Source organism: Oreochromis aureus, linkage group 3, assembly GCF_013358895.1.
Source record: "Oreochromis aureus strain Israel breed Guangdong linkage group 3, ZZ_aureus, whole genome shotgun sequence".
Classification (NCBI taxonomy): Eukaryota; Metazoa; Chordata; class Actinopteri; order Cichliformes; family Cichlidae; genus Oreochromis; species Oreochromis aureus.
This window is the reverse complement of record NC_052944.1, coordinates 53,660,883-53,678,407: the sequence shown is the minus strand read 5'-3', so window position 1 is coordinate 53,678,407 and position 17,525 is coordinate 53,660,883. Positions and strand designations below refer to the sequence as shown.

The following is a 17,525-nucleotide window of genomic DNA, read 5'->3' as shown; positions in this document are numbered from 1 at the left end:
GAAAACACGAACACAGTGTACAGTCGAGTCTTAATAGCTTACTTACAAATGGGCTCGTCAGGCACTCTTCTTGGCTGCAGTGGTTATTATTATATTTACATGCTTCCAGCTCCCGTTTTTGCTCCGTGACAGCTCGGACTTTTCCTTTCTCTCCCTCCCTCGCTCACAGACACATAACGTGTATGGCAGTCCATCCTCCCTGCAGCACGGACTACACTGCCCATGAGGCTACATTCTTTAGAGCTATGCCTGTAGCATTCTGCCTGTTAGCTTAGCACAACAACAACAACAAAAAAGCGCTCTCTCACCCAGGAAACACGCAGAGAGAGAGCGTCACCCTGTAACCATGGCAACCGTAACGCTGCCGCCTGGAACAACAGAACGTAGCTGTCAAACAAACCCAAACAGTCCTGACCCGCGACAATATGAAACAGGGAAGTACCGCCGTGTAATCCATTTATTTCAACAAAGTAACTGTATTCTGAATACCACCTTTTTAAACGGTAACTGTAACGGAATACAGTTACTCATATTTTGTATTCTGAATACGTAACGGCGGTACATGTATTCCGTTACTCCCCAACACTGGCAGCAGGTATGGTGGATGTTTTAAATACAGACAGTTTAGCCTGTGGAAAGAAACCGTACACATGTCAGAGGTTAGCAACTGTTACAGTGTTCAGGGTGTGATGGGTCTGCAGTGATGATACCTGCTTGTTTCCTGATTGGAGGTCAGTTCCGCAGCAGTGATGTTTTCTGCAGACCTCACTGTCTGCTGTGGTCTGTTCTTGTCCTTTTTGGTGGCTGATCCAAAAAAGCTGTGATGGATGAGCAGAGAACAAAGAGGATTACTGCAGAGTGAAGATGGATCAACAACTTCAGCTGAAACAGTTCTCTGTCTGCTACTCCTTCATGTTGTGACCTCCTCTATCGGTTTGTTACAAAGATTTTCACCATGATGTGAGAGTCAGCTATCAGTGACTCTAATATGCAGTAGTGTTTGAACATGTGTAGCAGGGCTCTTTGACTCTGGCCGGATGCTCAGGGAATATGTGAATATTTGAGCCTCACCCTGTTTTAAAAACACTAAAATGTTTCATGTTTATCAGTTCATCTCAGCTAATCGTGGCCACTCATGACAATCATGCCATCCTGCCATGTCATGTTGAGCCTCTGGTAGAGGACCATGAGTGGTGGAGACTGGACCTTCCTCCTGACCCCGAAGATCCACGGAGCCAGCACAGGCATGTGCACTGTTAAAACCGAAATCTGGTAGGATGGAGCTTTTCAAGGATTGCCTGAAAAGCTGCAACACATTGATCAAGATCAAGAAGGTGGAGCTCTCAGGTGAAGGAATATACAGATGTTTACTCCCAGAGTTACAGAGCCAAGTTTTTTTTTCCTCTCTCTGTTAATTAAAAACATTTTTTTTTCACAGTCAAACGTTGCTAAAACTGTGGTGACAACAACAGCGCTGCGATCCAGACCTCTGCAAACAGCAGCTGTGAATGAAAAATAACAAAATTAGAGGTAAAAATATTCTTTGTAAAGATCACAATAAACAGTGACCTGTTTTATGCCCTATTCTCAAATAAGTTGGAGCTTTGTAGAAAATATAAATAAAAACAGTGATTTGCAAATCACATAAACTCATTTGATTCACAGCAGAACATAGAAAACACCAAGTGTTTAAATTGAGACCTTTTACTATTTATTGAAAAAAAACATCAGCTCAGTTTGAAGCTGATGGCAACAACACAAAAAAGTTGGAGGGATAGTTTGTCACTACCTGGTAGCAGGTCAGTAACATGAAATAAAAAGAGGCAGAGCTTCACCTGTCAGCAAAAAACCTGTTTCTACTAACCATGGAACAACTTCAGAATCAAAGTGCAAAGACTTTATGTGACAGGTGAGACCTGAGTCTGGGAACCGCCCCTGGTGGGCGGAGCTGGTCTTTGCTCCTTTGATAAGCGCAGGTGTGGGCAATTGGGCATTTTCTCTGCAAACCTGAAGCTGCAAGTGCTCAGTCCAAGTTGGGCAAGTTGCTGTTTGTAACTTCTTTCTATGAAAGTCTGATATGGGTTCTCCCCTAAACTTCTTTTAGAACGGTGGGAAACATTGCTCCCGTGAGAACGGTACAGTGGACTTCATCGCCACTGACCCACAGTTATTAGGGTGTGACACGAACTTGTGGACAGAGTACCGAGCTGCTGCTTTGCCAGGTGGATTTCTGGTTGCGGGCAAAGGACCCGACACATCAGTGTTTTAATTTGTTTTAAACTGGTGTAAGTCGACGGCCCGACTGCTGCGGCTGTCGATTGTTTTGTCTTTTTTTTTATTTTTTCTGTATCAGTAGGCACTACAAATGTTGTTTCTTTTAGTATTTTAACCCTTTTTTATATATATATATATATATATATTATATATATATATATATATATATATATATATATATATATATATATATATATATATATATATATATATATATATATATATATATATATATATATATATATATATATATATATATATATATATATATATATATATATATATATATATATATATATATATATATATATATATATATATATATATATATATATATATATATATATATATATATATATATATATATATATATATATATATATATATATATATATATATATGTATATATATATATATATATATATATATATATATATATATATATATATATATATATATATATATATATATATATATATATATATATATATATATATATATATATATATATATATATATATATATATATATATATATATATATATATATATATATATATATATATATATATATATATATATATATATATATATATATATATATATATATATATATATATATATATATATATATATATATATATATATATATATATATATATATATATATATATATATATATATATATATATATATATATATATATATATATATATATATATATATATATATATATATATATATATATATATATATATATATATATATATATATATATATATATATATATATATATATATACATATATATATCCAGGCCTATGCAGAACAGCAGTGGGGACAGAGCATCTCCTTGGTAGATCCCGCACTTGATGGTGACTTGTGCTATGGGCTTGAGTTGGCCTCTAGTGTTGTGTGCCACATCCCCATTGAGTTCCTGATGAAGGCTCTTAGGGTCCTGTTGATCTTGTACAATTCTAGGCATTCCAGTATCCAGCTGTGGGGCATTGAGTCATAGGCCTTCTTGTAATCAATCCAGGCTGTGCACAGGTTGGTCAGTCTGGTCTTGCAGTCTCGGCTGACTGTTCTGTCTACCAGTAGCTGGTGTTTTGCGCCTCTGGTATTCTTGCCAATCCCTTTCTGTGCCCCGCTCATGTATTGACCCATGTGCCTGTTCATCTTAGCCGATATGATGCCTGACAGGAGCTTCCATGTAGTACTGAGGCAGGTTATTGGTCGGTAGTTGGATGGGACCGGTCCTTCTTGGGGTCCTTGGGGATCAGGACCGTCCGACCTTCGGTTAGCCATTCCGGTGTCTCTCGTTAACTAGCAGCTGGTTCATTTGTGCTGCCAGACGCCGTGGAGTGCAGTCAGCTTCTTCAGCCAGTAGGCGTGAACCATGTCGGGCCCTGGTGCTGTCCAACTCTTCATACTGGAGACCCTTTCTTGGATGTCTGCCACTGTGATGGTTACCGGACCCTGTTCAGGGAGGTCGCTATGGTCTGCCCTCAGATCCACTAGCCACTGAGCATTGCCGTTATGGGTTGCGTCCTTCTCCCATATGCTCTTCCAGTATTGCTCCGTCTCCAGCCTTGGTGGTGCTGTTCTGTTATTGTTCCCTTGCCACTGAGAGTACACCTTTGCTGGTTCTGTGGAGAACAGCTGGTTTATTCTCCTGCCTTCTATCTCTCTGGTGTACCTCCTCAAGCGGCTGGCCAAGGCTGTGAGTCGTTGCTTGGCAGTTTCAAGGCCTCAGGTATGGACAGCTTGCTGTATTTCTTATGCACCTTCTTTGTCCCGCCTTTCTGCAACTCCGTTAGTTGGCTAACCTCCTCCGTGCTACTTTGATCTTGCCCTCTAGCCTCCTTCTCCATGGAGGGTACTGCCCCTTGTGGCTGTTCAACTTGTAGCCAAGCATCTCACTGATCACTGCTGCCGTAGTGTAGATCAGCTTGTTAGTGTCGGTAATCGTGGTTGTAGGTATCGTCCGTAGCGCTGCATTAACATCATCTAGCAGACCTTCTGAGGGTACTTCATGTAATCTTGGTAACCGGCTAGGGGGGGTCCAGGTTTCAAGCTTGGCCATGATCCTATCTTTCAGGTCAGTTCCTCTCGCACTCAACGATCCTTCTCCTATCGCACTTGGGGCTATGTACCCAATCTCGGGTGGGGTGATGATATCTCCCCTGACCTGGCGTCCTGACTCCTCCTTGCCGTAGCATTTATGTTGTACCTCGTCAATCTCTAGCTGTGAGAGCAGTCCCTTCTTTCGAATGTTGGAACACTGAGCTACTAGTTGTTTCGCCGTCACTGTGGATGTTGGGTATCGAAGAATCCATAGGTCCCTCATCCTATTCATGTAACCCCTGTACATGGATGACATCAAGCTGTATGCCAAGAGTGAACGAGACATCGATTCACTGATACACACTACCAGGCTATACAGCAATGACATTGGAATGTCATTCGGGCTGGAGAAGTGTAGTCGGATGGTAACAAAGAGAGGGAAGGTAGTCAGAACTGAAGGGATTGAACTACCAGAAGGCAACATTGCAGACATAGAGGACAGTTACAAGTACCTGGGGATCCCACAGGCGAATGGGAACCATGAAGAGGCCGCTAGGAAAGCTGCAACCACCAAGTACCTGCAGAGGGTCAGGCAAGTCCTGAGGAGTCAGCTGAATGGTAAGAACAAGATCCGGGCCATCAACACCTACGCCCTGCCCGTGATCAGGTACCCTGCTGGGGTAATAGGCTGGCCAAAGGAGGAGATAGAAGCCACTGACATCAAGACAAGAAAGCTCCTTACCATGCATGGAGGGTTTCACCCCAAGTCTAGCACCCTGAGGTTGTACGCTAAGCGGAAGGAAGGGGCCGAGGACTGGTGAGTGTCAGCACCACAGTCCAGGATGAGACAAGAAACATCCACGAATACATCACGAAGATGGCCCCAACTGACAGTGTGCTCAGTGAATACCTCAGGCAGCAGAAACCCAAGAAAGAGGAGGAAGGCGAGGAACCATCATGGAAGGACAGGCCCCTGCACGGTATGTACCACCGGCAGATAGAGGAGGTGGCTGATATCCAGAAATCCTACCAGTGGCTGGACAAAGCTGGACTGAAAGACAGCACAGAGGCACTAATCATGGCAGCACAAGAACAAGCTCTGAGTACAAGATCCATAGAGGCTGGGGTCTATCACACCAGGCAAGACCCCAGGTGCAGGCTGTGTAAAGATGCCCCAGAGACAATCCAGCACATAACAGCAGGGTGCAAGATGCTAGCAGGCAAGGCATACATGGAACGCCATAACCAAGTGGGCGGCATAGTGTACAGGAACATCTGTGCCGAGTATAACCTGGAAGTCCCAAGGTCAAAATGGGAGATGCCCCAAGGGTGATGGAGAATGACCGAGCTAAGATCCTGTGGGACTTCCAGATGCAGACGGACAAAATGGTGGTGGCTAACCAACCGGACATAGTGGTGGTAGACAAACAGAAGAAGACGGCTGTAGTGATCGATGTAGCGGTTCGAATGACAGCAATATCAGGAAGAAGGAACACGAGAAGCTGGAGAAATACCAAGGGCTCAGAGAAGAGCTCGAGAGGATGTGGAGGGTGAAGGTAACGGTGGTCCCGTGGTAATCGGAGCACTAGGTGCGGTGACTCCCAAGCTAGGCGAGTGGCTCCAGCAGATCCCGGGAACAACATCGGAGATCTCTGTCCAGAAGAGCGCAGTCCTGGGAACAGCCAAGATACTGCAAGGGACCCTCAAGCTCCCAGGCCTCTGGTAGAGGACCCGAGCTTGAAGGATAAACCGCCCGTGAGGCGTGCTGGGTTTTTTTTTATATATATATATATATATATATATATATATATATATGTATATATGTATGTATATATGTAGTCATGAACGGTAAAGGCGCTGCAGGAAAACAAATTTTTTTTTTTCTCACCGCTTCTGCATGCACAGCGGTGGGCCTGAGTGAAGACGGCACTGAAGCTTTTGTTTGTTTCTAGTTTTTTTGCCCATCTGGGGTTGTGTGTCAGTTGCCGTCCTTTTTAACCTGTGTTATGTTGATTTGTTCTTAATGGTTCCCGCAGCGCTTGTCCTGTCTCCCGGGCAATCATACAGTTTTATCGCTTTTAAATAAGGTAAAGTTTTTAATTGTTTTTTAGTGCCGCTGTTACATTGTTACTTTTATTTTGTATTAAAAATTAAATTCTTTTTAACTGACTGTGCGCCTACGGCTCCGTCCTATTTTAAATAGGTACCTACCACGGGTCACATTTAGGTTCTACTTCAGTAATGTCTCCTCTGTGGGACGTTCTTATTTTTAGGCGAAGGAGGACTGATCGCTGCTGCTGCTGCAGTGGTTTGCTTCATCCTGCTGATCCTGGGTGGAGCAGGTGGATACTGACTTAGACAGAGGTCAGTCTCTATCAGAGCACTTTCATCAAATATTATTGTTTCTGTTGTCCCGTCTCTGCTTTGACGTTTGTTAAACTTGTGATATTCAGTTGTGTTTTGTTTTAAACAGAGTGACTCGTGCTCACACACCAGTGTAGAGGCCTTGATGAAGAGAGCCTCAGCATGTGGAAACTAACAGCTGGACACAAAGAGTCAGAAGAAGAGATCTTGGAAGCTGCTGAAGAGAAAACCTGAACATTTCTTATTGAGCAGAAGTTTGGATTTCATCTTGAATCTCAACACCAGTCACTCATTAGAAGCTGTGAGCTGATGTCAGAGTCGGGAAATGAAGGAAGGACACAAAGAACCTGATCTGATCACAAAGACCTCTGATGTTTGTCTTTTAAGGTCAGAAACTCTGCAGCCAACCTGGAGCTACGGGCCGGTTCACCTGAAGACCTCAGAGGCTGAACTCACAGAGCTCCAGCTGTGCTGCGTCCTTTCAGTGCAGTAACAGAGCTGGACACTAGAGGTCACCATTTAATTTAGTGTCAAAACATTAAAAACACTGACGCTGACTTGTTCCACACATGAGTGGGAGCCTCTGCTTCCAGCATATAAACATGTCAGAGAGTGTTTTAAAAATAATAACAATAATAATGGATTGCATTTATATAGCACTTTTCGAGACCCTCAAAGTGCTTTACAATTCCACTATTCATTCACTCACGGTTGGAGGCAAGCTACAGTCGTAGCCACAGCTGCCCTGGGGCAGACTGACAGAAGCAAGGCTACCATATCGCGCCATTGGCCCCTGTGGCCAGCACCAGTAGGCGGTAGGTGAAGTGTCTTGCCCAAGGACACAACGGCCGACACTGTCCGAGCCGGGGCTCGAACCGGCAACCTTCCGATTACAAGATGAACTGCCAACTCTTTGAGCCACGATCGCTGTATAATCTTATATACTTTACATCATTTTAAATATAATTATTTTCTATTTATGTGACTACATGTGTAGCATACATTTGATTTTTAGTCAAATTCATATACATGATAAATATGAAGTGAAAAAAACTTATAACTTATAACTTATAACTGATAAGAAAAAGATTTATTTAAAAAACATTCAGGAACATTGTACATGTACTGTTTTGTATTTAAATGGTTGTAACCTGTTACTTTAATGCACAAAACAGAGTCATGAAGCACAGCAGTATAATAAAGGCAACAGAATTTGAAGCATAGATGAAAATCATTTTATGAAAGTTTGACTATATTTGACCCTAAAGAAGAGGTCAGAGGTCCAAAGTAACCTGATATTTACAATCCCCACGTATCATTCCCTACATGCTGTCAGTACCAACAATGACATAGTTTTAAATAAATGGCTCAACATAACATTATCATTACTATGACTTCTGAACTTGGGGAGAGGTCAGAGGTCAAATGTGATATGATATTGTAAGTCTTTGTACTTACAATATATATATAGAAGTGTGCTGTTCTTAAAAACAGCACACTTTTAAGAATCATAATAATGACTTTTAAGTCTTTTTGTCAATTTTCAACCAACAACTCATAAAGTTTACCGTGAAGACCTCAGTAGATGTAAGCCAGATTTTATTGGATTGTTATAACATGATCCTGCTCTACACCCTACAGAGTTTTATCAGAATACATTCAAAACTTTTAGAGCTGTTGTGTTTACAGACAGAATGAAATGCAAATGTTCCCAAAAACAAGAGCTTCTTGTTGAAGGTAATAAACTCCTGAAACCATTTTGAGCTCCTCTTTGGTTTACACATGATCGGATTCGGCACTGAACTGATGCAATGTACAATCAAGGTCAACCGTCCCTGTGTTCGTCATGCTCAGTGTTTATATGATAAACACCAAGGAATGTGCTGCAATGAACGTTAGAAACTGATCAGACTCGAGTGTCTGGTTTGCAGTGACTTGTTAATCATTGTCTCAGTCTTCGTTTCCTGCTCGGCTCCAGCGACTTGTTTCACTTTGAGAGTGACAGATTGAATCACTATGTCAGCGTCTAGGGTCTTTATCTGTGGTAAGTCTTTTTTTTTTAATTTGTTTGTTTTGTTTTTCATTTGTGTTGAGTCAGAGAACAAACAAACAAGAACCTTATAACAAAACACTAAAAATGTGAAAAACAAAGGGATTTTTTTCTACATGTTACTGAATAAACTCTGAATAAAGTCAGACTGTTGTTTCTCTGTCAAACTGTGAGCACATACAAGATGACAAATGTTTTCAGTTATTAAAAGCTCCCACAAAGCTCCAAATGTAGCGGCAAAAAGCTGTATTATGTTTATAAAGAACTGTTCTTGGAATCGTGCAGAGGCCTGCACTTAAAGCAGGACTTTGTCTCATCGAGGTGACTTAAAAGAAACTCTGAGCTTTCAGTTTTAGTTATGTACCTAAGTTACACTGCTATGGAGCAGCTTAATTTCAAAATAAAAGGTCATAGTCTAAGCTTATCTGTGTTCCTGGTGAGTGCTTGATGGGTCACCTCCAGCCTTGGCTGAGCCTTTGTGCTTTTCTTTAATTTATTTGCCAAAAAGAGATAAAACACAGAGCTGACTGCAGCAGCAGCATTCTCAGATTTTTTTTTCTGTCAATGCCACAGGCTGGTGCTGATTGGTCTGCTGTGTACAGAGTGGGCGGAGTCAACTCACATGAATAATCTCAGTTTCTTCTTTGAAAATGACTGCTTGATACAAACTCAGGAGCCCAGCTGTCTGAAACAACTGAAGATGAAGCACGTTTGCTGAATTTACTGAGATTAAAGTGAGTATGTACCTGTCTGTGTTGAACTGTGACAATCATCAGTTAACACGACTTTTCAGTTCTTTGGGGGCAGAGACAGTTTCCTCCTCAGAAAAAACCCTGGATGTTTGGAGGTGTTTGGTTGATTTTAAGCTTTAGAGTCATCAGGTTTGTTCTGCACTCTGTCAATCATAGCTAGAGACCTCACTTTTCTGCTTTCAAAGGAAAATATAGCAGCAGCTCAAGAGGCGAAAGGAACAGCCCAAACCTCGTGGTTCATGCTGAAAGAACAAAAACAAAACTGGTTATCCTGGCGATAACATATCACCCTTGATCAGTTGTGGGAATGTGATAGTCAAGCATTAGTACAATGTAAGAATGTTACTGTTGTGAGTGAACCACAGGGGAGTGACTACTGTTTACTACACTGTAAAAACCCACATGCCCTTCTCAGGACTTTTATTTATTTGGCAATCATGTTGGCCGTGTTATAGATTGTGACAATTTGAAGGAAATCTTGTTTTTAGTCACATTTACTCTGACATGTCATCCATACTCTTCTGATTAATCACTTAATCAAATTGAGTGCTTTTCAAAATTATAAAACATTAAATTGTTTTTAGGATTTTAAGCCTTTAAATGACTGTTTAAACATCTGATGTATTAATTATTTATTCAAACAAACTCACGAAAAACTAATTTTCCATGTAATAAATAGGATGAGGATGGGACATTGGGGTGATTAGATTCTTGGGCATGTCAAAGAACAACAACAACATTGATTTGATTCCATTATTATTTTTGTGTAGTCTTTCGACACAAAAATGCCCCATTCACTTCTACTGAAACCACATTTTTTTAATGTCTCTTGTAGTACTGTTGTAGTATAAAACCAGCATTTTATTTTGAAGAAAAGTTGTGGTTTTTGACATTTTTACTGTATTCCCTCAGATTCAACCATTTTGCCATTGTAGGCTAATGCACGAAATTATTGTCTTTTTGTAACTGGTGTGACCACCAGGGAGCCCCAAGAGTGATTTATATGCATGTGTGTGAAACTACTTTTAAATCAACATCTGTTTCATTATTGAGCACATTTATTATGCAAACTGCACCAGCACTGAAAACCTTAATAACAAAAGATAAGCACAACAGAATATATGTATAAATTTGAAACTGTGTAACTGATATCACAGGTAAATGTTCTTAGCAATTTTCTACTCTGAGTACTGAAAGGGCTTCATTCACAGAATGTTTTCTCTAGGTGTGTGCTTTCAATCTTACATGCAAATCCAACCACCAACCTTCAGATTAGCAGATGACCTGCTCTACCTCCTCCAAATCTGCAAAAATGCAATACAACAAAGAGTGAAAAATTTAAGGGGGTCTGAATACTTTCCATACCCATTTTTATATTTTTATTTATTTATATTTTTTTTACTATGCAGAAATCGAGAATGAGTTCAATGAAGGACAAGCTTCTCTTGGTTTTCTATCATGATGTCATCCTTCTTCTTCTAACATGGCATTGTGGAGGTAAGTTGCAGAGTAATACTGAACAATGAACATAATTTTAATGTGGTGAGAGTTTTTGTGTATATGTGATGGGAGTGTTGCAAGACAACTGGAAGAAAGATATGAAGACAACACCACCTGGGAAACTGCAGCCCAAGAAAAATTACCCAAATGAAGTGTAATTATTATTAATTATACTTTATCCGCAGGTCAGTCTCAGATGATTGGTCCAACTCAACCATTGGTTGCAATGACAGGGGATGACATCATTTTACCATGCCAGCTAGAACCAGCTAGGGATGCTGTTGACCTGACTGTGGAATGGTCTAGACGTGACCTTAAACCTAGATTTGTCCACTTAAAGCGGGACGATGCGGAGCTCCTGACTCAGAATGCTTTGTACTCCAGAAGAACATCACTGTCTATCAACAAACTGAAATGTGGTGACATTTCATTGAAACTCTCCAAAGTGCAAGTCTCTGATGCAGGAATGTATAACTGCCTTGTTCCTGAAATTGGTGCAGAAACTGGGATGGAGCTCGTTGTTGGTAAGTTGACATCAATCCCATATGCTCTTAAAAAGGAAAAAAAGAAAAAAAGAAAAACATTAAGGGATGGGATATTGACAAATACCAGAAGGTTACCTTGGATGACAAGATGGATATTCTACTGGGAAGGGAATCATCTACAGGAGTATATAAGTTGAATAAAATTTGGGAAAGACAGATTAGTTCTTACTTGAGCTAACATAGCTAACTGGATTGAGATTTGGACTGACCAGATGCATGGCATAGTTTGAGTTCTCAAGAAGTGCATTTTACTAACAGCAGAGAAGTGTGGAAGATAGTCAGGGTATTTAGAATTAGAGACATTTCATAGGGCGTTAAGGCCAATGAGAGGAACATTTGGGCAGGTGGGTAAAAGACAACAAAAGAAAAAAGCATTTGACCTGACCAGATGGACATTTAAACATGTAACAGGATTAAATCAGACAACCATGATGGATCTTTAAAAGAGCATAGTAGTATTTATAATTACAATTTAGGCCACTGTACCATTTCAACAAAAAGCTTAAGTATATGGCATGACCACAGGGTAATCAAAGGTAATCTGGAAGGAATTTGGACTAACATGAACCATTGAAATAATTCAAAAATGTTTTAATTCTGAACTTTGCATTCCAAGTAACTTTTACCCTTATTTCCTCTGTAGGTTCTGTTTCTTCTGTAGTCGTGGAGATATTCAAAGTCAAAAATGAAATCTTCTTTAAATGCAAATCTAACGGCTGGTATCCAGAGCCTCAGGTGTTTTGGCTGAACAGTCAGGGAAACCAAATCACAGCTGAATCTACAAACAGTGCCAAAGGTTCTGATGGCCTCTATACTGTCAGCAGCACTGTGACTGTGAGCAAGAGACAGACCTACAGTCTCACCTGCAGAGTCCAACAGAAGAACATCAACCAGATTGAAGAAGCACATATGCATGTTTCAGGTAGAAAAATGATATATGACTGACTCAGGGCTGGAATGGGACAAAAAAACGGCCCGGGCTTTTTGAGTAGAGACCGGCCCAACAGGTATTATAGGAAGAGCCAAAAAGCCTTTGAATGAAAACAAACGCTATTGTGACAGTGATGTAAAATGTCTTGTTGGTATTTATGTAGGATTTCTATACATTTTACATAAGATTAAAACTTTGGTTGTAAGATTCAGATATTTATTTATTAAAAGCTAGACATTTTAAATGAGAATAAGAAAGAAAAGTATTTCTTTGTGCCCCCCCATTCCTGTTATTTTCCCTACCTGGCCCCGTGGCAAAACTTTGCTAGACCGTCCCCTGCACAGTTTCCAGCTGTTAACTACGTAGAAAAGGATCCTGGTGTTATTTGTCTCTCAGAAATAGCTCATAACTTCCCTTTAGCTCATCCATGTCACCTAAAAGGTAAACCTGTTTCTCCATCACCTGTTCAGCTCTGATGATTCAGTAAGGACATCTCCTGGTTTCATCTTCATGTTTCCTCTCACCACATATCCAAACCGATATCATGACCAGCAGCTCTATGGCTGTTGCTCCAGCAAACATCAGCTGATACTAGAAAGTAATATTAAATAAATTCTAACAACAGCTGATCAAGCTTAAACGTGCTGCTGTTGTTTAACGCGACATTCGCTTATTTCCTCTTTCTGGCGCAAAGTGGGCGATAAATAAACAAGAGAGAAAAGCCGATCAGCTGATCATTGATCAGTTTCGTGATTGAAGTAGCAACAGGAGAGGGAGGGGGAGAGAATAACAGAAGAAGCGGCAGCTGTGCAGCAAAGACACAGAATAAATCCAGCTTTGTGTCTTTTTTCATTCTAGCTGAAGTTCGGGACAAACTTTGTTTCTTTTCAGCTCAACAATAAACACGTAGTATTTTCTCTGAATACGAGACCATTCCATTTTTTACGGGATGGTGGGCAACTCTACTAACTACCCTTATGAATAAAATAAAGTTCACTATCAGTAACATCATAGCACCCACCCAGCTGTATAGAAACTCCGTCATGCTAGCTAGTACGCAGTACGAGTTATTGTAACTGACTGTAAAAAGTCAGCACAACGAAAATAAACTCCACCTAAACTTGGTTTATATCTGACCCAGATAGACTGCAGGTCATAACTTCTTACCTGAAGTTCAGTTCACCTGCAGCTGCCTCAGGTCTCTCCTCCTCCTGCCTCACCTTTCCCTAATCCACCTGCTGGCCTCAGTGGAAGCTCCGCCATAGCCACTACCAAACAACTGAGCTATTTTTACACATCTGCCAACATCTGGCCAATCCACCACCTTTCATTTTTTATACCATTTCAAAAGACAAACAAAAAAACCCCCCATCGGCCCATGAAAATGAAAAATCACCATCGGCCCACCGGGCAAATGCCCGGTATGCCCGATGGCCAGTCCAGCTATGGCCTGCCTTTATTAGTTATTCACATTACTTCTTATTTACAGACAGTATATTCTGTGTGCTTTCTGATTTAAGGTGAATTCTACTTGGTCCAGTGTAATCCTGCTGTTCAGATTACTATCAACCTAGCTGTTTGCTTAATAGTGATTGTTACAACAGTATTACTAATATGGAAATGCGGACAAAAGAAAACCAGTAAGTTCTAACTTTATCAAACTTTTCTGACAAACGCAGATAATCATTACATTCATGGATGCAGTAGTTTGGAACTTTAAACACGTACTGATTACTAAATTTATCCCTACCTTTGGAACCAACATAATCTATATTTTTTTAGTGTTTTAGTTTAAAATGTTTCTTAAAAACATAATATATATATCTACCTGATATTTATTAGGTTTCATTAACACTGTTTCAGTGCGAATTATTTAACTTTTTTGTGATGTTGTTTATGATTTCATTTTCCCCTGCAAGTGTGAAATTTTGAGGGAAAAATGTTTACTGTAGCAAGCAAGTCTGTTTTTTTTTTTTTTTTTTTTTAGCTCTCAGTGATATTACTTTTGAAAATTTTTTTTTTTGCATTTTTATTCACACAGAAATCAGGATACATGATGAGGATGTAAATGAACTACATCAAACAGAGATGGAGGAGAAATTACAGAGAGAATGTGAGGAAAAGAAAAGACTTGAAGATGAGTTGCAGAACAATGAGGAAGACTTAAAACATGTCAGACAAACCATTGAAAAACTGATGGAGCAGAAGACATTTCTGAAGAACCAGAGAGAAAAACTCATCACACTACTGCAGGAGGACAAGACAGAGATGAAAGAGGCCGTGAAAAAGTTGGAGATAGAACCAAAAACTGACAGAGAGAAAAGAATGCAGAAGCGTGGAGATAAAAAAGTTAACCTAGAAAAGAGAACAGAAGTACATGAAGAACTGTTAAAGATGACAGAAAAGCTAATGGAGGAAACAGAGAACATTATAATCCAAATGACAGAAAGAAAGGGAAAGCTAGAAAAAGACAAGGAACAAATTATTAAACACTTGAGAGAGAAACAAAGAAATGAAAGAGATTTAGAAGAAACTGTCAGAGAAACAAGTGAGAAACACTGAGCAGGTGTGTACGTTTTTCTTTAATATATTTCTTGCTAAAATCACATGTACAAACTGTCGTGTTGTGTTCAGTTTACATTCCCAGTGTCGTCAGTTATGAACCTAACCCATTTTTTTGCTTTTCTTCCTCAGCAAAGGACAGAGTAACACAACAAACAAAACATGGATTTTGCTGTTTTTTTTCTCTTGCTGTCATTTTGCAATGTGAGACCTAATGTTTCTTTCTTTGTTTGCTTTAAATTTATACTATATACATTTAAGCAATCAATCAATCAATCAAGGCTTTATTCGCCACATGCAGGTTGCCCTGCAGTGAAATGGGACCCCCCCCCCGACCATACACACACAAGACAGACATCACATGGGGATACACTTGAGAGAGAAATAAAGAAATGAAAGAGATTTAGAAGAAACTGTCAGAGAAAGAAGCGAGAAACAATGAACAACTGTCCAAGAAGTCAGGATGAGTTTTTCTGGAATATATTTCTTGCTAAAATCACATGTACAAACTGTCGTGTTGTGTTCAATTTACGTTCCCAGTGTCTTTAGTGTCTCTCCTTGTTTTAATCAGCGAAGGACAGAGTAACACAACAAATAAAACATGGGTTATTTTTGTCAGTGCTGTCATTTTGCAATGTGATGCCTGATATTTCTATATTTTTTTGCTTTAAATTTATACTATATACAGTTTAACAAGACATGCATTTTGAGTGAATTTTATCATAGAAGATTGTATTTTGTTTCTTTAGAACAAAATAGAAGAGATTCAGAAGAAACTCACTTGATGAACATCTGTCTAAGAAGTCAGATGTTTATTTTACTTGAATTTTTTTTCTGTGTTACAAAAAAATATATTGATGTGTTTATTATTTAAGTTGATTTCTAATAATAATTTTACTGTTATAATTTATTCTGATGATTTAATCATCTAAACTGATCAGTGATGAAAGCACATCTGTGTGTAACCATGTATTCTTATCTTGGTGGGGACCAAAATTTGGAAGTCAGCCATACTTGTTGGGACCAACAGCCCTTATGAGGACCAAAATCCTGACCCCAAGCAGTTCCTATGGAATCTTCTATGAAACTTTCATTCTTAGCAACTCTGACTGTCCCACTTACACATCTGATGGATCACGAATTCATTTTTACACAGTAACATACATGATTTATAGTCAGGGCGGCACATAAGTGGTCTGAAGGTGCGCATTCGGTGTCAAAAGTAAAAGTATTCCAAGAAATTCCGAGAATATGAGCTCCTTTTGCGGTGGAGGAACACCAAAGTAATTGCTTACGGAGCTTGCTTCTTCGACATCTTTAAGAGTTCTGAACAAATGTCTGTCCTCCTCCAGATTATCTTATGTACGCAAATGCGCGTTCCAACTTCTTATCTGGTACGCGTCTTTTATTTTTACAGCGAATGCGCACCTGTGGACCATTTATGTGCAGATCTGTTTATAGTTTTCTGTGCATTTCAAACATTGTACTTTCTGATGTTTTTTTAAATATCTAAAGTAACATGGCTGCTATGAGGCCAGCTAGAATCCCTATGGACCTTGCCCTACAAATGATCCAGGACGGATGGGATGAAAAGGCCATCGGAGGCATTGACTCAGAATCGGACATCTCAGATATAGAGGACCCAGACTATTGTCCCCCCCACTGAACAAGGCCAGTCAGATACAGAGGAGTCCTCTGATGAGTCCTCTGAAGAGGAAATGGATATTGAGTCTAACAGAATGAATTAGACCAGTGGTTCCCAAACTTTTTTTGCCGGGCCCCCCTTTGTTTAAGAGAAAAATGTTCGCGCCCCCCCACCGCACGCGCGCATGCACGCTCGCACGCACGCACATCCTCTAACCACACACACCCATATTTTGCTCCATTGCGGTTTATTTCACACCTCAAACACTTAGTAAAAAAATTAAGCAAATACAAGTAATCTGCAATAAATTACAGGTAGTAATAAAATAAACTACTAACTCTTTCACGCTACGTCCACACCTACACGGGTATTTTTGAAAGCGCAGCTGTTTCGTCCACACGTAAACGGCATTTCGAATCACCAAAAACTGAGATTTTTTAAAACTCCTTTTTTGCGTTTACGTGTGGACAAGGAATACAGAGTTCATCACGCCACGTCAAAGGTATGTGCCTTTTTTCACGTCACGCTGTGCGCCACGTTATTGTTTACATGAGATGAATTGCAGAATGGCACATAGAGACAAAATACTGTTTATCTGACTGTCTGCAGGTTTTAGATGCTTACATATACTCACGCAGTTACTGTCCCTCCATTTAGAAAGGCAGAGGCCTCACGGTGTAATTATTTTACGTGTAGTTGTTTTTTTTCCCCTGTGTAATAATATTCAACATTGCTATCAATACATTTTTCAAAAAATGCCTCTCTGTGCAAAATGGGTTCAAAAGCATAAACAGCTGTGGGATACTGTTTGTCTGTGATTTGGAGAACCCAGCGCTG

General features: G+C 39.8%; 1 protein-coding gene across 1 annotated transcript; it reads left to right on the top strand.

Moving 5' to 3' along the window:
* Nucleotides 1–8,646: 8,646 nt before the first annotated feature.
* On the top strand, nt 8,647–15,661 carry LOC120434446 (butyrophilin subfamily 3 member A2-like). Its single transcript, XM_039602563.1, has 8 exons — nt 8,647–8,747; nt 9,327–9,487; nt 10,915–11,002; nt 11,191–11,529; nt 12,194–12,472; nt 14,002–14,121; nt 14,523–15,047; nt 15,176–15,661. The coding sequence occupies exons 3-7, from the start codon at nt 10,924–10,926 to the stop codon at nt 15,041–15,043; spliced, it is 1,338 nt and encodes a 445-aa protein (XP_039458497.1). The 5' UTR covers nt 8,647–8,747; nt 9,327–9,487; nt 10,915–10,923; the 3' UTR covers nt 15,044–15,047; nt 15,176–15,661.
* Nucleotides 15,662–17,525: the final 1,864 nt, after the last annotated feature.